A 27,500-nucleotide genomic window follows, 5' to 3' on the forward strand; every position below is an offset into this window, starting at 1 on the left:
CCCCCCCCCCTTTTCTGTGCTATACATACACAGCAGAAGTTGCAGCAGGAACTTCAGCTCTGCAGCTCTACGCAGTGCCAATGAGAGCACCACATGCCCACTGAAGTGGATGCCTATTGCATTTGCCTTCCTAATCATCATGATAACAGCTAAAATTTCCATGGGAAGACACCCGATACAGACTGCATCTGGGTCACCTTTATGTGCCGCTGTGCGTCTACTATTTAATAGATATCCGTGCCTGTATTTCTCATAGGTCTGTAGCCCCTAAGGAGAGGCCGGGAGCAAGGAGCACCTCTCCATACTGTCGCAACAGCAGCAGCTCACAAGAAGCTACAAAAAAAACAGCAGGTATACTTTTTCCCACGACCCCCACGAAGGGGGTCTGACCTGTGCAAATTAAGCCACAGCCCTCGAGTAAGTTGAGAGGACCGGGCATCAACTCATTCTGGGGAGTCTGCTGCAAGGGCAGGCCTAATGAGTGTTGCCGTTCGCATGTGTACGTACACTCGAGAGTTGAATGCGCTGTTTGGAGGTGCATAAGCCTCCCAGGTGTTTGCAGCTGAGGAGAGGAGGGACGGCCGTCCTGCTCAGCGTACTGACAGTTAACCTCCTGCCTCTGTGATGCTGTCTTAGGATCAAATGCGTAAATCAACAAGGAATAAATGGGTGGCTGGGGGTTGAAGAGCAGTAACAGCAGCAGCAGACGTTGTTGTTGCTGCCGCTGCTGTGCACGGGGAGATGTGCCCTTCTGCTGCAGTGTTTACTGCAAGGCGTTTGTCTTGTTGTTCAAAAAGAAGAGTATGAGACCGTTTGCTGCCTCGGAATAAGTCATGGAGCCGGGGTGGGACCTGATTGCAGCAGCAGCAGCAGCAGCTGCTGCTGCATGTTGTAGATACACTCGGCGGTTGCGTGGCCGAACGGTGCAAGGGCTGCTTAGCTCTTTTGGCCCCGTCGTCTCTCCCCACCTCCTTTTGCAGATAATAAAACCTCTTTCTTTGTTTCTGTCTCATCTCCTGCTCTCCAGCAGCTCCTGCTGCAGGTGCTTCGCCGCTCTTGCAGCCTCTTTTGTTGCCGTCCAGTTTCAGCTGTGTTGTGCCCTTCTGCTGTACTCTTCAGCTGCATCAATCTTCTAGCAGGCCTCTTCTTTGGGGGCCCCTCAGGAGGCCTGCAGCTCCCCATACACCTGAAGGGCCCCGCAAGACCACCCTACCCACACAACGCCTGCTTGCGAGCCGCTGTGGTCGCCGCCTGAAGTTCAACCTCCATCCTTCTTCCTTTAGGTGCGCTCTTTCTCTTATTTAATACACAGACGAACGCAGAGAAGCACAAAGCGGGAGGCGGGGGCCCCTTCCCTTGGGGGGTTCGGGCGCAGTGGAGATCAGTGTTCATCCCTAGCTACAGCTTGTGGGGGCTAGAAAGCGGGCCCACGGAAGGGATCTGCTCGGCTGAGAGTGTAGTAGAAGCAGGTGGAATAAACGGAAGCAGCTTGGTGTACCGACACTAGTAGTAACTGCTGCAACTCCGGCTGTTGTAGTAGTAGGAGCAGCAGCCAAGCGATGGTGGCCGCAGCATAGCAAGAAAACGGCCGCACAAAAGACACCTGCTGAGACAGCACTGTTGCTGCAGCTTCCGCAGAACTTACATCTGAAGTGGTATCGTTAGAGGCAGCGTCCGTAGATATCTCAGCAGGACCCTAGCAGCAGCAGCAGCAGCAGCGGTACCAGCAGCATAGCGGCGGCAATGCTACAGTGCCGCAGGCTGGTGTCTCACTGACAGTTGCTGCATGCATTGCCTTTTTATTGGTAGGATGTGCTTGTTTCAAGGACAAGGCGGCGACGCGTGGTGTTGATGCTGCTGGCGCTGCTGCTGCTGCGGTGTACGTACAGGTTACCATGCGAGTGGCCGCCTGCCTCAGCGACAACTTTCTGCTTTCTCTTTCTTCTCTCCCCGAGACGCAGAGACAGTTCATCATCGCCATATCCACCTGCAAGGATGAGGACCTCTTGGGCCACCTTAGGCCCTTCAAGGTTAGGGTTTAGGTTAGGGGGTTAGGGTTTAGGGTTTGGTGTTCGTTAAATCCTCAGGAGGCCTTTTGTTTATCATCTGCCGGTCCACTCCAGGAGTGTGCTCCGCTTGGTAGATGCTTCATGTGCGGCATTTGTTTCAAGGGTCTAGGGTTTAGGGTTTAGGGTTTAGGGTTTGGGCCTGCGCGCTCAGGGTTGGATGTGGGAGCGGCAGGGAGATGTCTCTGCTTGGGCCCCAGCATTAAACCGCTTCGATGATCTCCTTAATGCCTACGCAGTTCATACAGGACTCTTAATAGAAAGCTCTCAATCCAGTAGGCTAAACCCTAAACCCTAAACCCTAAACACTTGTTTTGCACTCTGAAGGCCTGAATCCTGTCCCCCTGAGGCTGCCGTAAGCATCGCGAGCTGCAATCTCCCTTTGTTTAATTCATTGCTTGACTAAGCTCGTCATTTCAGGCAGCCGTTAAACCCTAAACCCTAAACCCTTGCGCTGTGTGCAGGAGAGCCACTCGCGTTTATCCCCTGTGAGGCGCTGGTTGTTGCGATTATTGAGACCTCCTACATCGTCCTTGAAAACTGCTCGTCCAAGGTATGCCTTGTGCCGTTATGGAGGGTTTAGGGTTTAGGGTTTAGGGTTTAGGGTTTGGGTTGTAGTGTTCTGTGGGTGTGGTGTCGTCCATAAGGATTCCCGATTCCTGGGGTTTAGGGTATAGGGTTTGGGATCTTTGGGGCTTGTGCGCATGCAGTTCCTCTACGCCTCTGTAGAGGTGGTTACGGCGTTGTTGCAGTCTTTCTGTCTGCCAATTGTTTGTGGGGCCATTCAGCTGCTGGCTGTCTGCTACGGCTTCATCAGACGGTACACTAAACCCTAAACCCTAAACCCTAAAAGAGCCCGAATCGGTGCAAACGTCGATCCTCCTAGTTTTAAACCCTAGCCCTACCTAGTATACACCAGAGGATCTGTAAACCCTAGACCAGAAGGGCTGCAGACACTAAGCCCTTGGCTCTAAGCTCCTTATCCCCATCCTTGCCTGCTGGAAGTCGGGCCTTGCTTTTTATCGATCCTCTGTCCCCTGCTGCTGCTGCCGCTGTTGCTGGCAGTGGCTGCATATGCTGCTGCTTCTTCTACTGTTGCTACGGGAAGCAGTATTATTACCGTGACTGTTTTCCCTTTGTTTGTTTTGCTTGCATGCAGCAATAGGAGGAGTGCACTGCCTCGGGACTGCCCCGACTTTGGCAGCCGGCTGTCACTCTTCTGCTTCAGACCCGTGGCTTATGACGCCTTTGTGCTTCTGCAGCAGCCGGAGCTCGTAGCAGCAAGAGCTGCGAGGAATTCACCTTCTCCCCCGCGGCTCTCCTGCAGCAGCAGCAGCGGGAACAGAGGGAGTAACGCCAATGGCAGAATTGGAAATGCCGACAGCACAGGCATGGTCGTTGAAGGTGATGCAGCATCAGCGGCAGCTACAGCAGCAGCAGCAGCAGCACCTGCTGGATCAGCAGCAGGAGGGAGAGGCAAAACGGCAGCAAACCGGCTCGATCTCCTCTCGTTCTGTTTGGCAGACGAACTGCCAGCAGACATCGATGGCTTTTTCGAGTTGCAGTGGAGTGTCTCTGCTGCTGAAGCTGCAGCAGACAGCAGCAGCAGCAGCGGCAGCGACGCTATGATGGTTGATAACGCAAGAGAAGATGCTTGCAGCAGCAGTAAACAGCAGCAGCAGCAGCAACGGCCGCCGCATGCACTGCGGACTGTAAGGTTGTACTGTTCTGAACTACTGCTGCCCGGGTATTCTCGACGCACAGTCACGCATCCTGATGGAACAGCCTCTGCCTGCTGCACCAGCACTGCTGCTCCTGCTTCGCGCAGCAGCAGCAGCAGCAGCACATCAGCGGACTGCTGCAGCAGCTCCAGCAGGGACTGTGCAGCCAGTGCGGCACTCGAGGCCCACTGCAAAGCCATTATTCGCAAGTACAACATACCTCCGCAGCACCATCCGGTAGGGTTTAGGGTTTAGGGTTTAGGGTTGGGCGTGCCTTGGGCTGGTTAGAATTCGACATAACGCATTGTGGACAGTCCAGCTATTTGTTGTATTGCTGTTGCAGCAGCTGCTGCGTCGGTCTGTGTTGCTGCTTATGCACCTTCATCTGCTACTGCTGCTGTGCTGCAGGCTTTGCGACACCGGATGCGGTTGCTGCACGGGCTGCGGTGCCCTGCATACCGAGGGGGTCTAGTGGATGTGTATTTGTGTTCCTTGTCTTGCTTCATGATCGTGTCTCCTTCTCAGTTTGCACAGATGCTGCAGCAGCAGCCGCTGCTGCTGCCGGAGTTTGCTGCACTGCTCAAACACGGCGAACGCATCAGCTCCCGCACGCTGCTGCTTGCAGCAGACCTCCTTTCTCTCCTCCTCGTCAGTTTCATACCCTAGATAGCAGGCGACGTCCCTTCTGCATGCACTGCCGTGCCGCCAGTTCTGCTGCTGTGTTGCTGCTGCGGCTGCAGCAGAATCCCGATTATAAAGGGGGGGCCCTTGGCCTTTAGTGTTGCTGCTGATGTTTGGGACTCCCTGTGGTGGTTTAGGGTTTAGTGTTTAGGGTTTGTGGTTTGTGACTGCAGGAGGACAAGACGTTGTATAGACAGACCGCGGGGCTTGTGGGTGTCTTTTCTCCTTATGGTTTATTTTTATCTCTGTTGCGGCGGTTGCTGGCTAACCCTTTTGCGGATCGTCCCTTTCGAGTTTCGCGTATACACACAGCAGTCAACAGCAAGAGCAGCAGCAGCAGCAGCAGCTGCAGCAGCAAGTGCAGCTGTTGTCAACAGCAGCAGCAGCAGCCGCGTCCGGTGATAGAGTATATGGTGGTAGAGAGTCCTGACGAGGCAGCACTGCGTTCGTGGGAGCAGCGTGTTGCTAAGAAGGGGGCACTGCAGCAGCTCGAGTGTGACTTAAACCGCATGCAAACCCTCATGCATCTCTTAGCAGCTTACTCAGCAATCGTCGGCACCACACACAGCGTCATCCATGCATTTGTCCAACCAAGTCCGTATCCGGGGGTTTAGGGTTTTGGGTTTAGGGTTTAGGGCCGAGGTCTTTGTGCCTAGGGTTCAGGTTTTAGGGTTTAGGGCTTGAGGTTTATTTAGGAGTTGGGGTTTATTTAGGCTTCGCTGTCCAGGGTTTAAGCTTTAGGGTTTGGCGTTGAGGGTTTGGGGTTTAGGTTTTATGCTGTTTTCCTGCTGCAGGCTTGCTGCGGGCCCTCATCGGCTTCCTGCGCCACCGCGATCCGCTGTTGGTGCCGGTGCAGATGATTGTGCTGCGTGCGTTAGAGGCGCATGTGGAGCAGCAGCACAGCAGCAGCAGCAACAGCAGCAGCAGCCAGTTGTTGCAGTTTATTCAGGAGGAGCTTCAACTACCAGAGAGACTCCAGGAACGAATGCTCTATGACGCCGCCTGCATGCAGCAACGTGTAAAGGACATGCAGCAGTACGAACGCTGGGTGGGATGCTGCTGCGGCAGCAGCTGCAGCTGCAGCTGCAGCAACAGCAGACGTTCCGACGGCAAAACCAGCAGCAGCAGCGGCGGCGACGGCGAACTCGCTGTAGACGGTGAAACGAAGCCTGCGACGTCGTCCGATAGCAGCAGCAGCAGCAGCAGCAAGAAGTGCTGCTGCTGTGGCTGCTGCACACCCAACGCTGGCATTGATTGGACAGAACGTTGGGTATACCCGGCAAATGTATGTCGCATTCATATTTCTTCTGTGTCCCATTTTTCTATTTTCTTTATCTCCCTCTTGGCCGTCCTGATTTGCTGGTGCTGGTGCTGCTGCTGCATTTGGTTCGTTGCCTCTGCTGCTGCATTTGCTGCTGCTGCATTGGCTGGTGCTGCATTTGCTGCTGCGTCTGCGCTATCAGGGGAGCGACGACGAGCGTTTGTTATATTGGTTGAAGGCATGCGAGGTAGAGACAAGACGTTGTGTCTTAAAGACAGCAACAAAACAATTTTATTTTCTTGCAGCAAATCACAAGATACATCCTCCCTTCCTTCAAGATATGTTGGGCCCAAGGGCCCCCCTTGCTGTCCTATGCGCCGATATCATCGGAAACCCAGAACAGTAAGCACTTGTGCTGCTGCCTCTGCTGCTGCTCCCACTGCTGCTGCTTCTTTTGCTGGTCCGGGTGTTGGATGTTTGTGTGCTGCTGCTCCTGACACGGTAGAGGGTTTAGGGTTTAGGGGTTAGGGTTTGGTGTTTGTGTGTCTTTGCTTTAGCTTTGGCGTCGGGTGCGTTGCCTCTTTCTTGTCTGTCATCACGGATGCTGTCTCTGATGCTCCCCGACATGCAGCAGCAATTGTCCAGCTGCCTGTTGTTGCTCTGCTGCTGAGCAGCGTGCATGCGTCTTACCTACGCATCTATCTGCAGCAGCAGCAACAGAAGAAGCAGCAGCAGCAACAGGGGGAACAGCAGGGGGAGCAGCAGGGGGAGCAGCAAGTGAGCAGCGTTTACCGGTACCAACACCAGCAGCCCTTGTCACTGCAGGGGCAGCAGCAAGACGTGGCTATGCTGCTGCGGCGGCAGCAGCTGGCACAGCAATGCGTGCTGCTGCATGAGGGCTGCCTTAATGCCCTCGGGGCTTTTATTACTTCTTTGGCTTCGCATACATCAGGGTTAAAAGCCCTACGTCAAGACAAGGTCGACCAACTGGTAGAAGAGAGGCTTCAAAAGCTGCAGCCCCAGCAGAACCAGCAGCAGCAGCAGCAGCGTGATGGGGAAGGGGCACCGGCAGGGGAAAGTGCACAAACGGGTCAATCAGAGAGCCAGCAGCAGCAGGAGAGACCTGCTGCAGATGGTGCCACATCGGCAACGGAAGAACCAACAACATCGACAACCGGTGCTGCAACAGGCGCAAGCGCAGCAGAACCAGCAGCAGCAGCAACTGGCGCTGCAGACTCTGCTCCAATGGAAGTATGTGAGCCTGTAGCAGCGGCAGAATCAGCAGGGACATCGAGCTCTGCTGAAGGATCAACTGGCGCAGCAGCAACAACAGCAGCAGCTGGAGCAGCGGAGGCTCAAGACGATATAGGTGCTGTTCAAGCAGAAAAGGATGCTTTGCTGCTGCTGCGGCGTCACCTGCAGATGCAGCAGGAGGATTTATTGTCTTTTCAAGGATGGCAGAAGCAACCTGGCAGTCGCTTCTCTCCTTGGGCTGCCTGTTCTCTCCTTGTGCATGTAGCTGCTTCTGCTGATGTTGTGCTCCTCGATCGATTCGGGGAAGCTGCTGCAGGGGTGAGGACTTTGCTGCTGCCGCTCTGCTGCTGCTGGGGCTGCTGCTAGTAGTGGTGTTTGGTTGTATTATCCTGAGCATAAGGTGCTGACTTGCTGCTGTTGTTGTTGTTGCTGTTGCTGCTGCAGCTGGGCACGGCCCTAGATGAGGTGTTAGGAGCAGTAGCGACCTCTTCTGTTTCGACGGCGGAGGCCTTGGGGGGTGTGGAGGCGCGAGATATGCTGCTGCAGCAGACACTGTTGCTGCTGCAGCAGCTACTCGTCGCAGCAAGAAAGCTGCCCCCTTGGAAGCCCGTGCCCGCAGCCCTTGCTGCAGCAGAGACGCGAGAGAAGGCACAACAGAGACCGATGGACGTTACAGATCTGCAGGTACGATATACCTCGCACATATTGCTGTTGCTTTTGCTGCTGCTGGCGCTATTACGTATAATGCTGCTGCTGCTGCTTGGGCACTACAGTGGAATGCAATGCGTACAGCTTTGGCTTGCGGTCTGCGCTGCTGACATCTGCTGCTGCTGCTACTACTACTGCTGCTACTGTTTCTCCGCCTTTTGTGGTCGTGGGGTGCACTAGGTGGTGTATACGGTGTTGTATTGATGGGTGCGCTATTGTTACTTGATGTATTGTCTTGTGCTGTTGCATTTGCTGCATATGCTGCATTTGCTTCATTTGCTGCTACTGCTGCTGCTGCTGCTGCTGCTGCTGCTGCTGCCGTTGGTGTTTCAGCTTCGGGGTTCTTCTTCGGAGTGGCTGTTGGATCGTCTAGCAAATGCTGCTCGGTTTTTGTCGGCCTTGTTGGCATCAACAGAGACGCAGAGATGCTTTGTGTCTAGGGGGGGGATAATGCTGCTGCTGCAGCTATCTGACAGCAGCTGCCTGCCTCCTGGTTTGCTGCATCTCTTCCCTCAACACCCTCTAGTCCACTTGCTAAGACATGCAGCACCATACGACTCCGCGTTGCAGCAGCAGGCGGTGCAGCAGCTGTTGCTAGACAGGGCCTTGTGTTCATTGCAGCGCCTCCTAGCTCTGAAGCAGCGCTGGCGTGCCAACGGCTACTGGCCACGCCGCCAACAGCAGCAGCAGCTGCAGCAGCAGCAGCAGCAGCAGCTACCTGAGCCTCTGAGGAGTATCCCGCAGATCGAGCGAAGAGAACTTATCTTTGCCCTGCATGGTTGCTGCAACTCCTTAGCATTGCTGCTGTCTTTGCACCGCGAGTTCTGTCAGGCCTACGGCACTGCCCCCACAAGAACCGCTGCCTTCGCCCAGCAGCAGCAGCTGCAGCTACTGCTGCTGCACCTCAGCCACCTGCTGCTACTGCTGCAGCCACTCTTCGCCTGGCTACTACAACTCCTCTATGCATGCGCTCCTCCTGCCGATGGAGAAAATCCCTCGCTACTTAACTTGAAACATAACAGCCACGAACATCCTTCTGTCAGGGCGAGCAGGCTGCTTCATGAGCAGCAGCAGCAGCAGCAGCAGTCAAAGGGACCCGCAGCAGCACCACCTGATCAACCTCTGTCAAACAATGACATGTTATGGAGTTCATTGGGAGAATTTGCATACTCTTCGCCGCCTCCGCTGCCTGCAGGATGTTGCAGCGGCAGCAGCGTGGGCAGCGATCCTACAGATAGCAGCAGTGACACCAAAAGCGTTGTTGCAGCTACCACCAGCAGCAGCGACAGCAGCGACAGCAGCAGCAACAGCACCAGCAGCAGCAGTGTGGGGACCTCCGGCTGCAGCGGCGCTGAGTTTGTGTCTGTGGAGGCAGCAGACAGCCCAGTGGTGCTGCAGGAGTTGCTTCGTGCTGCATGCGTGACATGCAGGAACTTCCTGTGCATGGTGAGAGAGCTGCTAGAGCATAAACGAGGGCTGCTGCTGCTGCTACCCTACTGCTGCTGCTGTTGTTGTTGTAGTTGTTGCGGATGTTCGCTGCTTCTTTTCCTAGAGGAATTCGCCACTAATGTGCTGCAAACGGACTAGCGAATGCTGCTGTTGCCGCATGTTCTACTTCTTCCTCTCGTTTTTCTGCTGCTGCTGCTGCAGGTGAGCCGGCAGATCAACGGGGGCGGCCCGCGCGTGGGACGGAAGTCTCCACCTCAGCAGCAAATTGCTTCAGCTCATCTCTTCCTCATAGCGGAGACAGCACGTGTCTTGCTCGACAGCGTTCCTGCGGTGCCGCTGCCTGTGCCGCCACTGCTTCACGCCTTGCCGTCTGCTTCAGCAGCAGCAGCAGCAAATGCTGCAGGCAGCAGCAGCAGCAAGGTTCAGTATGTGCAGCCTGAAGCAGCTGCTGCCGCAGCGGACGCTGCTCGTGCGGCCGAAGCCGCAGCAGCAGCACCCACTGCAGCGGCGACGGCTAGCAGCGCGGCCGAGATGGATGTTGACAGCAGCAGCAGCAGCAGCAGCAGCAGCAGCAGGTTCGGCATCCATGGCCTAACAATGGTGCAGTCGCTTTCTTACTTATCGGACGTCTGCGATATTCTCTACAAACTTCACGTCGATGAGAAGAACAGAGGAGTCCTTATGACCCTCAGCTTTGACCTCTTCCAGAAGGTAATCCATTCACAGCAGCAGCAGCAGCAGCAGCAGCAGCAGAAACTGTCGCAGCAGCAGGAGCTGCATTGCGGAATAAAGTAGATCTTACGAGAGGGAGCAGCAACAGTAGCAGCAGCAACAACATGTTGTTTTTGTTTGGTGTTGTGTATTTTGCTGCTGCAGGTTGGGGGTTTCTCAGCATTAATGAAGGCTCTACACTACAGCGCTGCATGCAACGTGGCGGTGTGTGCGTTGTTGGCGACTCGCGTCTGTTCCTGCTGCAACCCCATAGCCATGCAACAGCAGCAGCAGCAGCAGCAGCAGCAAGGAGGTAGTAGTGTATTTGATGAGGTGAAGCCGTGCAAGCACTTGAACATACAGAAGATGCTGCCGCTATCCTTGTTTGCTGCTATAACACCAAGTGACGAACAACAGCAGCAAGAGCAGCAGCAAGATGCACAGGAGGAGCAGCAGAAGGCTGCGGCTCGTCGTGCATTGTTTGTTGAGTGGGTAGAGGCAGCAGCAGCAGAAATTGCTGCTGCATGCCCCTCCGTGTCTCAGCTAATTTATTTAAGGAATGCAGCAGCACGGCAGCTGCAGAGTTGTCTAGCCTATGTAGACAGGGTAACCTCATGGAAGAGATGCATGAACTCTGGATTTACACCGCAGGCATTCAGGTATGTTTCCTGCTGCTGTTTCTGCTGTTGTTGCTGCTGGCGTTGCTGTTGCTGCTGTCGTTGCGGATGCCGCTGCTGTTGATGATGCTATTGCTGTTGATGCTGCTGCACTTGCTGCTGCAGGTATTACCCTCGACCTTCGTACTTCGAGCCGATGGAAGAGGAAAACCAGCAACCTGCGGCTTCAGCAGCAGGAACATCAGCAGCAGCAGCACCAGGATCAGCAACTGGCGGCGAAACTGGTTCGGCGGTCGACATTGATGTGGAGAATGGCAGCAGCAGCAGCAGCAGCAGCAGCAACAGCAGCAGCAAGCTAATGACATATTCAGCTTCTTTGGAGTCTCTGAGCCGAGCCTATTCCGATCTGCATGATTTGTGCTGGGCCGACGGCGGTCAGCTATCAGCTGCTTGGAGCACTGCAGCAGCATCTTTGCAGAGCGAGGAGCAGCAGCAGAAGCAGCAGCGGCTGCAGGAGCTTCTGCTGCAGATCATCGTACATCCGGACATCGCATGCATCGATGTAGCAGGCATGCTGCGAACTGCAGGTTGTGAAGCAGCAGCGCATGCATATGTCTGGTGGGGCTTTGTCTCAAGGTGTGGGGTGCCACTTAAGGAGCGCGAGGCGCAGCAGCACTTCCCTCCCCACAAGCATGCTGGAGCAGCAGCAGCAGCTGCTGCTGCACCGGCCTCCGATGCGTCGCCCAATCCAGCTAACAGCCTAACGGAAGGAGCAGCAGCAGCAGAACCGACGGCTGCTGGTGCTGCTGGTTCGGCGCATGGACGCCCCGGCAGCACTGGACATCGATCGAGCACAGCAGCAGCAGCCAAACGAAGAGGCAGCAGCCGTAAGGGACAGCAGCAGCAGCAACACCAGCAGTCGCAGCGACAGCAGCAGTTGGCAGCAACAGAAGACTCAGAGGTCGACAGCACTGAGGTGTCTAGACAGCTACAGGTGCTCATTGCCTCCACTCTGCAGCGGACGATCCTCTTCTTCCCTCGCATCTTCTTCCACCTCCTGGATACTCAGGTAGGGTTTAGGGTCTAGGGCTAGTTTCTAGGGTCAAGGGTTTGGGGTTTACTGCTTAGGGTTTGAGGTCAAGGCTTACGGTTAGGTGTTACTGTTTAGGGTTTGCGGGCTGCAATTCAGGAACCTGTGGTGCCTGTCAGCAGCAGCAGTAGGTGCACATGCAGCAATAGGAGCAGCAGCAGCAGCAATGTGGGTGTATACATCTTTGGTTTGTGTCTGCAGACCCCACAGCGTCGGCAGCAGCTGCGCGCTGTGTATGCGGAGGCTGCGGAAGGACTGGCGCAGCAGCAGCGGGCGGCGGCGTCTGGTGGGGGTTCAGTAGCAGCAGCAGCTGCTGCGGCAGCAGCTGCTGCAGCGGCGGCTATACAGCAGCAACAGCAACAGCAGCTGTTGTTGCTGCACCAGCAGGTGCAGCAGCTCGTGGATATGGGCTTCGACAGAGAGGAGGCTGAAATGGCTATTCAAGCTTCTGGTGGCAGAGGAGTAGAAGCAGCAATGGATTATGTACTGGAGATGGATAGGAGAGATTCTGCTCCATCTCGCGATCAGCAGCAGCAGCAGCAGCAGCAGGGCGGCAGCAACTCCAGCAGCAGCGGCACCGATGCCGCCACAGCCTCTGCGGAGGAACCTGCAGCAGCAGCTGCTGCTGCGCCTTCGGAAGGCACCGCAGCGCCAGCGCCAGAGAACACAAGCAGCCCCGATAGCAGCAGCAGCAGCAGCAGCAGCGCGAATTCAGGTGAAGATTCAGCGGGTGCTGCGGGTGCAGCAGCGTCCCCGGCAACACAGTCGCCTCCCGCCTCACCAGACGCGCCTGCAGCAGGAGCAGCAGCAGCAGCAGAAGGTGAGGGGTCTGGAGGTTCGCCGCTGCAAGCAGCAGCAGCCATACTGGAGGAGTCTTTGAAGACTTCGGGATCGCGCCCTTTGTCTTCATCGGTTGTGCGCTCTGCCCTCATGCGTGCTGCTGCTGCTGCTGAACCAGCAGGTCTACCGTTGTCTCCTCCTTCCCTGCTGCTGGCAGGCGATGGAGAGATAAGATGGACTTGCGGGTTGCTGCGGGAGCAGCTGCAGCAAAGTACGGTATGGGGCCCCCCACCTCCGGCGCTGGTGCAGGGGCTGCAGCGAATTGCTAACAGCAACAACCAGCGCATGGCAAAGCGCGTGGAGGAATCCGGCAATTCCAGCAACAGCAGTAGCAACAGCAGCAGCAACAGCAGTAGCAACAGCAGTAGCAACAGCACCAGCAACAACAGCAGCAGCAGCAACACCAGCAGCAACAGCAGCAGCAACAGCAGCAGCAACAGCAGCAGCAACAGCAGCAGCAGCAGCAACTCAGGCGACCAGTCAGGGACACTCGTTGGAGCGTTTGCTGCTGCAGCAGGCCACCCAAGCAACGAAGGTTTCTGGATGGAGCAGTCGCCGCAGGGTCAGGGACAGCAGCAGCAGCAGCAGCCCAACAGTGGGGCATCCGGGGCACGGGAGCCCAGCGATTTGGAGCTGCTTCTGCGCTCTGTCGACGAAGACATGGTGCAGCAGCAGCAGCAGCAGCATGGGCTGCTGCGTGAGGTGCCTGCAGCTCATCCTAAACAGCAGCAAGAAGAGCAGAAGCAAGAGGAACAGGAGCAACAGCAGCAGCAGCAGCACAAGGAGCAACAGCGGGTGCTGCATGGACACTTCAGCGATGCTTTTGCTCTCGCATTAGGATCTTTGCTGCGGCAGCGGCTGCTTGGTGATCTTATCTCCAGTGCATGCGCTTCTCCCTTGGGTGTGCCTGGTTTGTGTGAAGCCTTCCTTAAGTTTGTCTGCTCTTCTTGCGACCTTAGACCCCAGCCCCCGCAGCAGCAGCAGCAGCAGCAGCAGAAGCAGAAGCAGAAGCAGCAGCAGAAGCAGCAGCCTGCGAAAAGAAGCACAGCAGCAGCAACAAAAGATGGAAATTCAACAACACCTTCTGGAGATGTTCAGCCGATGCCTGTTGAAGGCGAAGAAGCAGGTGCTGCTGCTGGTGCACAGCAGCAGCAGCAGCCACTGTATCCATGGGAGCTACCTGACAACAGCACCAGCAGGGGTTCGAGGCCGCTAAGCTGCATGGAGAAGAATGCTGCTGCTGCCTGCTACATGCTGATTCGCCGTCTCGCCTGTCTTCGTGGGGCCATGCAGCACATGCTGAAGGCCGAACCAACGTTAATGGGTGTGCGGGTGCCCGCAGCAACAGCAGCAGGAGCAGGAGGTGCAGCAGCAGCTCCACAGAGCGACTTGCATCGGGCTGTTGGAGTGTACATGTGCATGCGGCTGCAGCAGCAGCTTTACTGCTGCAGCTTCTTTATGGCTCATCTGCTGCACCGTCGTTTCTGTTGGAAGGATGCACTGGTTCGGTGTGCAGAGGCAGCAGCAGCAGCATGCGAACCGGGCAGCGTTGCAGCAACAGCAGCAGCAGCTGCTGCAACGCACCCTATCTCCCTCTTCTCCTCTCTTATCTGCTGGTACGCCTCAGCAAATGTCCATGCAGCAACAGCAGCAGCAACAGCAGGTACTGCAATGCTGACAGACACGAAGGGTTGGTATCAGTGTCCTGAGATGTTGGATGCTTGCCTCGATACAACTGCAGCAAGTGCAACAAAAGCAGCAGCAGCAAAAGAAGGAGCGGCAGCAACTGCAGCAGGAGGGAAAGCATCTGCCTTGCTGCCTCTCCCCGGCTGGTGCCTCCTCAACTATCCCTCTACAGGAGCGGTCGAGCTGCAGGAACTTCGTGTTGCTGTTGCAGTTCCTAAGTACGGTCTGCTGCGGTTGGCGGCGGTGGAGGGGTTGGAGGCACTGCAACAGCAGCTGCAGCAGCAGCAGGAAGGACGGGCTGCAGCAACTGCTGCTGTCGTCTTAGATCGCCCAGCAGGACTGTCAGCACCTGCTGCTGCATATCTTCCTCCTTTTATCTCTCCTGCCCTTCTTTGTATCGAAGAAATGATGGGAATGTATTTGCTGCAGGACACTGCAGCGCATGCAGACCCGCAGCAGCACGAAAGCGCCAGCAGCAGCAGCAGCAACGCCTCAGGCGATACGTTAACTTCTGCTGTTAGTGCTTCCGTCGCTGCCCTCAACAGCAGCAGCAGCAAAGACAACAATAGCAACAGTAGCACCAGCCAGACGACGCAGCCAGTCGCCTCGCCAAGCCAACCAACCAGCAGCAGCAGCAACAGCAGCAGCAGCAGCAGCAGCAGCAAGGATGAGGTGGCAAAATCTGGGGGTGCGCCAGACTTGGGATATGATGAATTGCTGCGGTCCTTTACAGCAGCAGAGCAGCGACAGATGGTTGCTGCTTGTTTAGATCTGCTGCTGCTGTTCCCTGCAGCAGATGGCGATGCAGTCCTTGCCGTGCTGCAGCTGCTGCGGCGGTTGACGTCAATATACGGCAACGCCTTGATGTTGCTGCTGCATCAGCCCAAGGGGCGTTATAGGGCAATGCCCAGCTCTCCTCAGCAGCAGCAGCAACAGCAGCAGCACCAGCATCAGCAGCAGCCATTGGGTTGGGGGTTAGGCGTGCTGCTGCGGTTGCCTAGGACAAGCAGCTGCAGCGGATTAGTCTCCTTATTATGTGCTATTATTACGAACATATTAGAAGAACCTTCTCTCATTGCTGCATGCGTAGAGAGAGGCCTTCGTGTTGCTTTTGCTGCAGGCAGCAGAATGGCACACCAGACCCATCTCAGAGTAGGCTACCGCTGCTGTTGCTGCTGCTGCTGCTTTTGTTGTTGTTGCTGTTGCTGCTGCTCCTTTTTCTGCTGCTGGGATGTTATTTTTGGTGCTGCTGGTACCACTGCTGGTACTTTTTCTCCTGGTGTTGTTGCTGCTGCTGTTGGTGTTGGTACTGTGTCCTTGCTGCAGTTGGTGCTCAAGTGTCCATAGGCTCATTTGTGTCCTGTCTGCTGCTGCTTGCTGTTGCTGTTGCTGCAGGTACATGGCAGCGCACCTCCTGGGGAGACACCAACACCATTGCTGCCTGCTGACTCTGTCTTGAAGTCATTAGGGCCGCTGCTGTCTCGAAACCCTTCGTTGGTGGAGCAGGTGTTGAGCTGCTGCTGCAGCATTCACAAGCAAGTGCTGCGGCCACCGCAGCAGGAGCAGCAGGAACAGGATCAGCAGCAGAAAGAAGAACAATCTGACGCAAACAAACCGGCGAAAGAGGATGCAGGCTCGTCAACTGCTGCAGCAACAGGTGCAGCAGGTGACAGACCGGCTACGGAGGGCCAAGCGCCACGAAGCAGCAGCAGCAACGACAGCAGCAGCGGGACAGCAATGGCGGAGGACGTGGCTCCTGCAGCTACAGCAGCAGCAACAGGAGCTCAAGAAGACAGCAGCAGCAGCAACAGCAGCAGCGATACGAGCAGCGTGATGCCTCGCCCGTTCTACCCCAGCAGCATCTTCGTGGGCCCCAAGGCCGGTTACCTCTTTGGCAGAGGGTCGAAGGGATTAGGGTATTACTACTGCAGCAGCAACAATAGTGACAGCAGCAGCACCAGCAGCAACGGACGCACCTGGTGCTGCAGCGACAAGTCCTTCCAGGAGGTCCTGCTGCTCGGGTGGTTGAACGAAGACAAGCGCCAGCAGCTGCTGCTACAGCAGCAACAGAATCAGCACCCGCAGCAGCAGCAGCAGCAGCAGCAGCAGCAGCAACAGCAGCAGCAGCGACCACAGCAGCAGCAGCAACAACAACAGCAGCAACAACAGCAGCGGCAACCCCAGCAGCAGCAGCCACAAGGAGAGCAGCAGCAACAGCAGCAGCCGGCACAGGCGCAGCAGCAGCAGCCTCAGCAGCAGCTGCAGCGCCGAGTACGTCGGCTGCTGCAAGCAGCATCGAAGCCTCCTCTTGTGGGGCCCGTGGTGTTGTCGGTGTTAATGGATCACTTGGTGTTGCTGCTTAATGTGCATGCATCTACCCTTCCTGCCCCTGTAAACAAACTGCCACAGGCGGAGCTGCAGCAGCAGCAACAGCAGCAGCAGCGGGAGTGGCGGCACCTTTCGGACATCGAGGGGGGCTTGCATGCACACGAAGAAAAGCCTGTATTCCCCTTCGTAGTAACAGCAGAGAGACTCCTGTATATGCTGTCGCAGCTTGTGTCTCTCTTCCCTCATATGCTGCCGTTGCTGCTGAAGCCAATTAGCGTTGGGACTCCTGCTGCTCCGCATTTACAGGAGAGCAGCAGCAGCAGCAGCATCAGCAGCAGCAGCAGCAATACAGCACCACCTGCGGCACAAGCTGCAGGTCGAAGTTCAGGCCGCACGAAACTCAAGCAGCAGCAGCAGCAGCAAGCGAACGGACCCAAAGCTGAAGGTGGCAGTGGGCATAAGCAGCAGCACCACTTGCAGCACCAGCACCAGCAGCACCATGTGCATGCAGAGCCTCGGCTGTATATGCAGGAGGCCTCCCCTTGGCCTTTTGTCTCCACCTGCCCCGATTTGCTGCGGTGTACAGGCAGCGACGTAAGGCTCCTCTTGCAGCACGGAGCAAAGGACCAGCAGCTGCAGCAACTGCACCAGCAGCACCACCACCATCAGCACCAGCACCATGCGCAGCAACAGCAGCAGCAGCAGCAGCAGCAGACCTGCGGAGGACAGCATCGCTTGTCCGTCGTAGATGTGCTGCTGCAGGAAGTGCTGCCGAGGCTGTTGTCGATTTCTCTTGCTGGTAACTCCCCTGTGCTTGGCACTCAACAGCAACCGCAGCAGCAGCAGTTGCTGATGCAGCGCAAGTCAGCAGCAGCAATGCTGCAGCAGTTCTCCAACTTGCTTGCAGCTATGGGAAGCAGCAACGCGGAGATCCGACTTGTGCTTATTCGCCATGTCGTGTCTTTGCTGCGGGTAGCACGCGGACGCACTGCAGCAACAGCAGACGACAGCAGCAACAGCAGCAACAACAGCAGCAGCAACAACAACAGCAGCAGCAGCAGTGGCATATCTGCAGAAGCGGGAGAGGCGCTTAAGGGTGGCGATCTCCTAGACACTGGTGTTGTCTGTCTCCTCGTGACGTTGCTGCAGCGCCTGCTAGCAGTAACTCCCCCGATGTTGCCGATGCAGCCGCAGCAGCAACAGGCCTCCAAGACAGCAGGTGCAGCAGCAGCAGCACCTGAAGGAGCATCCGGGTGTACAGACAGCACGCGGCCACCCCACAATAGCCGCCCAGATGGAGACGGTGGAGATGTCGGGGGTGCAGATGCAAACACCCAGCAGCAACACCGCAGCAGCAGCAGCGGCAACAGCAGCAGTAGCAACAGCGGCGGCAGTAGCAGCAGCAACAGCAGCAGCAATAGCAGCAGCAACAGCAGCAACACAGGACGGGTTCGAAGCACTGGTGGAGGACAAGGTGGAGGTCACACCAGCAGCAGCAGCAGCAGCAGCGGTGGGGGAGGAGATGATGGTGACGACGGGGATCCTCCCCCCAACAAGGGGTCAGGCCGTGGGGCTGATGCTCCTGATGTACCTGATCCGCAGCAACAGCAGCAGCAGCAGCACGGACGTGCGCTGCAGTGCCTGTCTCCTAAGGAGCAGCGGCAGCTACGTGAGCTGCTAGCAGGTTTGCTGCTGCATCTTAATTTGCATGCAGAAGACAGTCACGCTGTTGCAACAGCAATCATCCGTTGTCTGCTGCACCTAACATCTCCCCCCAATGTTCATCTGCTTGGACTTGACGGGAAGCAGCAACAGCAGCAACAGCAGCAGCAGCAGCATGGGGGCACAGGGAGAGCCTCACCAGCAACAGGTAGCGGATTTGCTGGGGAAGATGGGGGCTCTGCAGCAGCAGCAGCAGCAGCAGCAGAGGAAGAAGATGATGACGACGAAGACAGTGCAGATGGAGACGATTTAGATGGTGACGATGATGATGAAATAGATATTGAGCTTGTTGTAGATGGAGACAGTGACAGCAGCAGCGGCAGCAGCAGCAGCGGCAGCAGCATTGATGAGGATGAGGAGGACCATAGTACTGGTGTTGAAGGTAGTGGCCGTTTCTCTGCTGCTGCAGGTGGAGGAGCAGCAGGAGCAGCAGGTGGTGCGTCGGACATTGGTGCAGCTAATCTTGCTGCAGCAGCGGCAGCAGCAGCAGATGATGAAGGATCAGGAGGTGCAGCAGGAGCAGGGGAATCAGATGATGGGGATTTACAAGGAGAAGAGGATAATAATGATCATGAAGAAGACGATGAAGAAGATGACGAAGAAGATGACGAAGAAGAGGAAGAAGAAGATGAGGAGGAAGAAGATGATGAAGGATTTGCTGAACTTTCTGTATTAGATGGACTTGGTGATGAAGATGAAGATGATTCACAAGAAGATGAAGAATATGGAGGTATTTATTCCTCCTCCTGCTGCTGCTGCTGCTGTTGCTGCTGCTGCTCCTTACCTTGCTGCAGCAAACTACTAACTGCCGCTGTGTTGCTGTGTTGTTGCTGCTGCTGTTGCTGTTTTTTTTTTGCTTGGTGCCTGAGCTAGCTGTTTGCTGCTGCAATGGTGTTGGGGGGTCTCATTGCATTTTGTTTGCTGATGCTGCTGTTGCTGCTGTTTTGTGCAGAAAACAGCGAAGAGGAGAGCGATGGAGGTGGGAATACGTTCCTTGGGGATCGTCTCCCCCACGAGCTGGAGTTCGATCCCGATCCCCGCAGCGGCATTGCCTTAGGTGGCGAAGATGCAGCAGCGGAAGGACTGCAGCATGATGATGACGAAGAAGATGAAGAAGATGATGAGGATGATGATGATGATGACGCTCCTAGAATTAGGGTTTGTCTAGGGTTTAGGGTTTAGGGTTTAGGGTTTAGGGTTTGTGTATTGTATATATTTCCCTAGGGTCTTTTTTCCTCGTTCTTTCTTTGCTGATGCACCTAGGAGAGCTGCAGCAACACAGCAAATGGTAAATAATAAATATTAACTAAACGTATTCTTTTTTTTGTGTGTTTGTTTCTTTTTGCTGTGCTATAACAGGAAAGAGGAGAAATAGATTACCTAGGGGGACCTGAAGATGATGATCTTGAGGCAGCAGATCTAGTAGAGGAGGTAGCGGGCCCCACACTTCTGAGTCATCCTTTCTTAGCAGAACCTGTTGTTCCTTCTGCTGAGGCACCTGCGCTGCAGCCTCCTCCTCCTCCTCCTCCAGCAGCAGTAGCACCAACAGCAGCAGCTCAGCAGCAAACGCAGTCGTCGCAAGCAGCACAGCAGCGAAACGACGACAGCTCGCGCACGAGCTCCGCTGCTCCTGCTGCAGGAGATGCAGCAACATCGGGTACATCAGCTGCAGCAACAACGGGTGCAGCAGCTACTGATGCCCCAGCAGCAACAGAGACGGCACCCATGGAGGCGGATGGGCCGTCAGACACGACTCAGCAGCAGCAGCAGCAGAGTTCTACATCAGAAGCCTCTTCCGCATTAGCGACGGCTGCCACGACCTCTGCAACAACAGCAGCAGAGACCCCTGAGCAGCAGCAAGAGCCACAGCAGCAACAGCAACGGCAGCAGCAGCAAAGCGGCTCGACTTCCTCCTCTTCAGGGTCTTCGAGCAGCAGCAGCAGCTCTTCAGCAGCAGCACCCAGCTCAGCTGCCCCTGCCTCTCAAAGCGGGGGTTCATCTGCAGGGGCTCAGAGACGGGGCCCTCGTGGCTCTGACAGCAGGGCTAGCGGCAGCAGCAGCAGCAGCGGCGGCAGCAGCAGCAGCAGGGGCGGTGGCCGTGGAAGGGGTTCAAGCCCCGGAACGAGGGGAGGACGTGGAACGGCTTCTGAGGGTCTCAGTGGAGGTGACGCAGAAGGGGAGTTGGTGGGGGGTGGTGCTGTGGCTCAGCAGGAGGAGTCATCAACTGTTCCTGCAGCTGCAGCAGCTGCAGCTGCAGCAGCAGCAGCAGCAGCAGAGTCTGTTAGCCTTATAAGCTCAGCACTACAACGAGAACCTAGAGGAGCCTTCCGCTTCCATATAGATCTAGCAGGACTTGAGGATGTTGCTGCTCTTAGGTCTGCTGTTCAGGATGCAGAGGAGAGGGGTATAACAATTGCTCCTCTTGCTGCAGCAGGTTACGTGACAGGCCCTTCTCGTCGGTTGGGTGCTGGTGCAGCAGGAGCAGCAGGAGCAGCAACTGCTGCAACAACAGCAGCAGGTGCTGCTGTTCCACCGGGAGGCAGCAGCAGCGAAGATCTTTCTGCTCCCCCGCCATCTCCACCCGATGCTGATTTGCTGCCACCTGCAGAACACCCACTGTTCCTCCTTTGTCCTAGGCCGGCTCCTACAAGTGTGCTGCAGCTGAGCAGCAGCACCACCAGCAGCAGCGGCGGCAATCCATTTGCTCTGTTCAGCAGCGCAGGAGGCAACGTTGTTGCTGCAACAGGTGCAGCAGCAAACATTGGGGAGCGGCTGCTAGACTCTCTCTTCGAAGACCTAGCAGGAGGTATATTTAGACCTGCAGCAGCAGCAGCGCGCAGACAGGGGCAGCAGCCTCGACCTCTGCACCAGCAGATGCAGCAACTACGCCAAACCAGGGAACAGGAAGCTGCAGCAGCTGCTGCAGTAGCAGCTGCGGCTGCCACGGGAAGGCAGCAGCAGCCGCCCGTCGGTGAAGCCGGCTCCGCCGTCTCGGTTGCTGCTGCGACAGCAGCAACAGCAGCAGCAGCAGCAACTGCAGCACAGCACATGCTCTCTGCCTTCGTTACAGATCGTCTAGCTACCAGGTCCATTAGCTGCATTGAAGTTGAACCCGCCCCGATTCAGGCTTGCCCTTCGCCGCAGCCATCTGCTGCTGGAGACAGAGCAGCAGCAGCAGCAGATGCAGATGCTTCAGCAGATAGAACAACAGATGCTGCAGCAGACAATGCTGCTGCTGCAGATTCTGCTGCACCTGCAGCAACAGAACAAGCCCAGCCTTCTGAGGCGATTGCTGAGGACCGGCCCACTGATTCAGCAGCAGCAGCAGCAGGAACAACAGCAGCAGCAACAGCAACACCAGACGCGCCTGCAGCAGAATCAGAACAAGCCCAAGGACCGCAGCAGGAACAACAGCAGCAGCAACAGGATACTAGCGAGACGTCTTCGTCTTCGAGTGCGGCGACCGCCTCTCCTGAACGCCCAGCAGAAGCAGCAGGTGCAGCAGCTCCTGCAGAAACAGCAGCAGCAGCAGCTCCTGCAGAAACAGCAGCAACCGAGGGAGGTAGTGCGGAGGCAGCAGAAGGCGAGTCCATGGATATCGACGCGGGCGACGCTCCTCGTGAGGAGAGTAGCAGCAGTAGCAGCAGCAGCGGCGACAGCAGCAGCAGTTCTAGCAGCAGCTCTAGCAGCAGCAGCTCTAGCAGCAGCAGCAGCAGCAGCAGCAGTGAGCCGTCGCTAGCATCCCTTGCATGTGCTTTGGGGCTTACGGAGACATCCTTGCTCGAAGCAGCAGGAGTTGATCCTTCCTTCTTAGAGGCGCTTCCTCCTGATCTAAGACAGGAGATCCTGCAGCAGCAGCTGCGGCTGCTGACGATAGAGGCGGTGGAGCAGCGGAGAGCAGCAGCACGCCCTGCTGCTGCTGCTGCTTCTCCTGCTGCTTCACGAACAGAATCTGCAGCGGGAGCAACACAAGAAACGGACGCAGCAGCAACAACGGCCGCTGCAGGAGAGAGTGCCCAACAAGCTACAGAAGCGGGAGCAGCAACAACAGCAGCTCCTGCTGATGCAGCGGAGACAACTGCAGCTGAAGGGCAGCAGCAGAGGGGAGCAAGCGATGCGCAAGAACCAGCAGCAGCAGCAGCAGGGTCAGCAGCAGCCGGTGGAGATTCGGGTTCTGCTGAAGCGAGTTCCCCCGCTGCAGCAGGTTCCGAAGGCGCAACAGCAACAGCAGCAGCAGCAGCAGAGGAGGAGCAGCAGCAACGTCCTCTTTTGCGTGATTTGCCTTTGGATCTGTTGAACGTGCTTCCTGCTGCAGTGCGGCAGGCAGCAGTAGCAGGTTGCCGCGACGGAGACAGCTCGGAGGGGGCAGACGCTGCAGCAGCATCAGCAGGTGCAGCAGCAGCAGCAGAGTATGATAATGCAACATTCCTTGCAACACTAGAACCTGCACTGAGACAAGAAGTGCTGCTAACAGCAGATGCTTCTGTCTTAGAGGCGTTGCCTAGGGAGCTGCAGGTAGAGGCAGCGCTGCTGCGGGAGCGAGCAATGCAGCGGCAGCAGCAGCGACAGCAGCAGCAGCAACAGCAGCAGCGAGCTGCAGCGGCAGCTGCAGCAGCAGCAGCCGCAAATCTCAGCTCAGCAGTAGGACATGGTGTTGTTTCTTCTTCTGCTGCTGGCGACAGACCTAGCAGAAGCACACGTGGTGCTGGTGCAGCAGGAAGCTCTCTTCCTGCTGCATTTGTAGATGCGTCTTTGGCACTCTTTGGCGGTCTCGAGGGACGCTGGGGCGCCCTGGGGCCCCACGCAGCAGCTGCAGCAGCAGCAGCAGCAGCAGCAGGCACACGGCTGCTCGGGGTACAGACCTCCGCGCTTCTACCACGTAGCATACGCCTTGGGCTGCGGGAAGCCCTTATGGATGACTTTGCCTTAAGAGAAGCAGAAGGAGGCAGAGGTGCTGCTGCTGCAGCAGCAGGAGATGCAACAGCCTCGTTGGTTGCTGCTCGTGGCCTGCTGCAGTCATCAACAACGGCACGAAACGCAGCAGCGGCAGCAGGATCGGGATCGGGAGCAGCAGCAGGTGCAGCAGGAAGAGGGGCAGCTGTATTTGGTGGAGCAACAGATGAGTTGCTGCTGCTGCCTAGTGAGCGGTTAATGAGGGCCCCTGCTGCTCTCTCTGGGTCTACTGGTGTTGCACCTTATCCGCATATACAGAATATTGTTTCCTTAATAAGCAGAGGCACCACCAGCAGCAACAGCAGAGGCAGGGGACTGCAGGGCCCATCTGCATACACTGCAGCACTTGCTGCAGCAGCAGAAGGCTCTCCTGACTTCCTTACACTCCTGCTGCGCGAAGGACCCGCCGTTGCTGGTGCTGCTGGACACGGCGCAACAACAGCAGCAGCAGGAGGTCCTCTGTCTGACGACCTCTGGATTGGCTTCCTCTCTGCAGCAGGCGGCGGCATGGGAGGTGGTGGCCCCGGTGGAGGTCCCGGTGGTGGCCCTGGAGGGGGTCCCGGTGGTGGGGGCCCCGGTGGGGGCCCTCACCGTGGGGGCCCCATACGGGGTTGTGGGGGCCCCTTTGGAGGTGCAGCAGGAGCAGCATTTGAAGGTGTCCCTCTGAGTATAACGGGCCTAATGGGTGTATGCCGAGTATTATTTTTATCTAAGGGAGTAAATAAGCGTTTGCTGTTCTTGCTGCTGTTCTCTCTTGCTGCACCGCATGCAGACACAAGAGATGTGCTGCTGTTGCTCTTGGTGTATATCTGCTGGGTAGCTATACCCGAGTGTTATACAGCCTTAAGACAGACAGCAGGACCTGATGCCCTTAACTCATTAGGGTTACCTCCAGTACCTGTGTTGCTGCCTCCTGAGGCATCTGCTTCCTCGCAGCAGCAGCAGCAGCAGCAGCAAGGAGGAGGAATAGGGGGCTTCCAGTGCGAACGTTTTTCTGTTGGGGGTGCAGCAGCAGAACGGGTACTAGAGCAGCTACGCAGTCTTCTTACTGTGCTGCCGCATGCAGCTGCTGCCTTCTGTAAGAAGATGCCGCATCCTCGTTCTCTTACCTACCAAGATCTTGTCAGGCTGCAGCAACGCAGACACCCCAGCAGCAGCAGCAGCAGCAGCAAGGAGCAGCACGCGCAACAGCAACAGCCGCAGGGAGTGGTTAAAAGCGAAACAACGCAACAGCTGGCGCTGACACGGCAGCAGGACCAACAAAACGCACAACAGCAGCAGCAGCAAGTGCAGCAGCAGCAGCAAGAAGGTGCAGCAGAGTGGGGAGAAGATCTGGCCCATGAGCTACGCCGCAAAAAGAAACGCAGGGAACCAGCCAGTAGCAGCAGCAGCAGCACCACCACCACCAGTAGCAGCAGCAGCAGCAGCAACACCACCGCCACCGTCGCCACCAAGGAGGAGCCGGGGACGGTTGCGCTGCCGCAGCAGCTGCAGCAAAAGGGATCGCTGGAGGAGCCTACAGACGGGGAATATCTTATCAATGTTCTTATGGTGTGTTGCTGTTGCTGCTGTTGCTGCAGTTGTTCTTGCTGTTGCTGCTGTTGCTGCAGTTGCTCTTGCCCTTTGTTGGTTGGTGTTCTGGTGACGTTTATTGCATTGCTGCAGCTGCTGTCTTCCCTTCTTAGAGCTAAGCAAAAACAGCATCCCCAGCAGCAGCAGAAGCAGCAGCAGCAGAAGCAGCAGCAGCAGCAGCAGTTTTTGTGTCTGTCTGTATGATGTGTATTTGCTGCTGCAGCAACTGACAGCAACTTCTCTCTTCCAGACTTCTCCCCGTCACATGGCTCATCTTCTTGCTGCAATTCATTTGCTGCTGAGCGGACCAAGCAGCAGCAGCAACAACAGCAGCAACAGCACTAGCAGCAGCAGCAATACCAGCAGCAACACCAGCAGCAGACCACAGAGCAGGAGCTCTGCGGCTACCGCAGGCAGCCGGGCGCAGCAAGGGGAGGCAGAAGCACAGCCCAGCAGCAACACTGCAGCCGCATCCACCCATGGCAGCGCCAGCGGCACAGCTCCTAGCAGCAGCAGCAGCAGCAGCAGCAGCGAAACTGGTGCAGGTTCTTCGGAGCCCCCGGTGGAGGAGATCGTCGTCGACGGCCGCGCCTCCACCTCCAGCAGCAGCAGCAGCAGCAGCAGCAGCCTGAGCATGCAGGAGCGGATGCTTCGTGTTGTGACGGAGGAATCTGTAGAGTGTGTATGCGGTTTGTTGTGCTGCCCTGCTGCTGCTGCTGCTGGTGTGTATGGATTAGGTTCATCAGCACAGCAGCGGGAGACACAGATGCAGCAGCTAGCTGTAGCAGCAAAGATCGTGGGGTGTCTGTACAGCTCACCGCAGCATCGTAAATGGGTAGAGGAAGCATTAAATCGTAACTGTAATGCACTTAGTGATTTCCTTGCTGCTGAGCTTGATGCACTTGCATGCAACTTGAAGCAAGCAGCGCAGCAGCAGCAGCAGCTGCAGCTACATGATGATATATGGGCAAAGAGAGAGGCATTAGAGCCACACTTTGCTGCTTTCTATAGACTCTGTGGTACCCTTAATGACGTATACACCTACCAGCAGCAGCAGCAGCAACAGCAGCAGCAGCAGCAACAACAACAACAACAACAGCAGCAGCAGCAACAGCAACAGCAGCAAGGAACGACTCCCGATGCTGCTACGGACAGCAGCGCAGCAGCAACAACTGCTGCTGCACCATCGAGTGCACCAACTCCTCCAACAGCAGAAACAGCAGCAGCAGCAGCAGCAGCAGCAGACAGTACATCACCGTCTAATAATACATCATCTGATGGTGCATCTTCTTCTGGCACTGGAGCACCTACAACTTCTGCTGCTGCACCCGATTCAACAGCAGCAGCAACAGGAACAGCAGCAGCAGCAACAACAACAGCAACAACAACAAATGTATCTGCATTAGTAAAGTTTAGGGATTTCTTTGATAGATCTAATGTTCATAAGATATGGCGAGCATTAGATGATGTTCTTCTTGCAGTAAGAGAGGCATATCCTGCCCTTAATGCAGAGACAGCAGCAATGCAGAATAGACAAAAGACGCAGCAAACTGCTGCTGCTGCAGCTGCTGCTGCTGCAGCTGAAGCTGAAGCTGCTGCTGCTGCACCTGCACCTTCAACAGGCGAAACACAACAGGAAGATACTGCTGCTACTACTACAACAGGAGAAACAGGAACAGCAGGAGAGAGTGCAACAACAACAACAACAACAGCAGCAGATGCAACAGCAGCAGCAGGAACATCATCATCATCATCATCATCATCATCAGGAACGAGTGGTGATGCAGCAGGAGCAGCAGGAACAACAGCAGGAGGAGCAGCAGGAACAACAACAGGAACAACAACAGGAGGAGGAGGAGGAAGAGGAGGAGGATCAGGAGAAGAGGAAGGTGAAGGTGCAGCAATGGAGGAGAGGGAAGCAGCAGCAGCAGCAGCAGAATCACAAGAATTAGCAGCACCATTAGTAGTAACTCAATTACTTCCTTTATTAGAGGCATACTTTCATGTACAACAAGTATGCATAGCAGCAGATTTAGGACTAAGGGAGGTAGGGCAGCTACAGGAAATGGATCTATTTGCTGCAGCAGCAGAGAAGGAGAAGAATATAGTAGATCGTGTATCTGCAGCAATATTAGAATCTATAGATCCTAAGACAGGTATACCTGATCCAGAGAAAGCAGCAGCAGCAACAGCAGCAGCAAGTGCAGAATTACTTGAACTACAGCAGCAGCAACAAAAAGAAGAAAATGAGGAAGATGGAGGATACGGTGCAAGTAATGAGCGTCATCGTTCTTTTTGTTGTTTTTGTAAGAAACATAAATTATCTATTAATTTATTATTAAAACAGAATCCTAATTTATTATCTTCTTCTTCTTCCTCTGCCTCAACATCAGCAGCAGCAGCAGCAGCAGCAGCAGCTGCTGCAGCAGCAGCTTCATCAGCAAATAATAATAATAATAATAATACAGGTACTGGTACAGGAGCAACAGGATCATCATCATCATCATCATCATCATCATCATCATCATCATCATCATCATCATCAGCAGCAGCAGCAGCAGCAGCAGCAGGTGGCTCCTTCTCCCCTTTATTAAGACTTGCTCCTATGGTCCTCTCCTTTGAGAATAAAAGACATTTTTTTAGACAAAAAATAAAAGAAATTCGTCATTCAAGTCGTGCAGAAAATATTCGTTTATCTGTAAGAAGACAGCATGTATTTACGGATTCTTATCATCAAATAAGAATTAGATCAGGTAATTTATCTTATTTTATTTATTTATTTATTTATTTTATTTATTTATTTATTTATTTTTCCTTATAATACTTATTTTTGTTGTTATT

General features: G+C 55.6%; 1 protein-coding gene across 1 annotated transcript in view; it reads left to right on the plus strand.

Annotated features, from left to right (window-relative positions):
• Positions 1 to 1,895: 1,895 nt before the first annotated feature.
• EMWEY_00031080 (UBA/TS-N domain-containing protein, putative) overlaps positions 1,896 to 27,500 on the plus strand; it is a gene marked incomplete at both ends in the record, with an annotated part of 26,483 nt that continues 878 nt past the window's right edge. The window contains 20 exons of the mRNA XM_013481692.1: positions 1,896 to 2,030; positions 2,221 to 2,341; positions 2,531 to 2,619; positions 2,777 to 2,886; positions 3,226 to 4,024; positions 4,196 to 4,435; positions 4,642 to 5,062; positions 5,263 to 5,738; positions 5,932 to 6,131; positions 6,287 to 7,301; positions 7,428 to 7,667; positions 8,025 to 9,137; positions 9,342 to 9,851; positions 10,017 to 10,510; positions 10,634 to 11,537; positions 11,760 to 15,236; positions 15,480 to 18,864; positions 19,087 to 19,292; positions 19,494 to 24,638; positions 24,883 to 26,965. Of these exons, the coding sequence (XP_013337146.1) occupies positions 1,896 to 2,030; positions 2,221 to 2,341; positions 2,531 to 2,619; positions 2,777 to 2,886; positions 3,226 to 4,024; positions 4,196 to 4,435; positions 4,642 to 5,062; positions 5,263 to 5,738; positions 5,932 to 6,131; positions 6,287 to 7,301; positions 7,428 to 7,667; positions 8,025 to 9,137; positions 9,342 to 9,851; positions 10,017 to 10,510; positions 10,634 to 11,537; positions 11,760 to 15,236; positions 15,480 to 18,864; positions 19,087 to 19,292; positions 19,494 to 24,638; positions 24,883 to 26,965 (21,163 nt within the window). The remainder of the gene's footprint in view (positions 2,031 to 2,220; positions 2,342 to 2,530; positions 2,620 to 2,776; positions 2,887 to 3,225; positions 4,025 to 4,195; positions 4,436 to 4,641; positions 5,063 to 5,262; positions 5,739 to 5,931; positions 6,132 to 6,286; positions 7,302 to 7,427; positions 7,668 to 8,024; positions 9,138 to 9,341; positions 9,852 to 10,016; positions 10,511 to 10,633; positions 11,538 to 11,759; positions 15,237 to 15,479; positions 18,865 to 19,086; positions 19,293 to 19,493; positions 24,639 to 24,882; positions 26,966 to 27,500) is intronic.

Source organism: Eimeria maxima, genomic scaffold, assembly GCF_000499605.1.
Source record: "Eimeria maxima Weybridge genomic scaffold, Emw_scaff385, whole genome shotgun sequence".
In the NCBI taxonomy this organism is placed as follows: Eukaryota; Apicomplexa; class Conoidasida; order Eucoccidiorida; family Eimeriidae; genus Eimeria; species Eimeria maxima.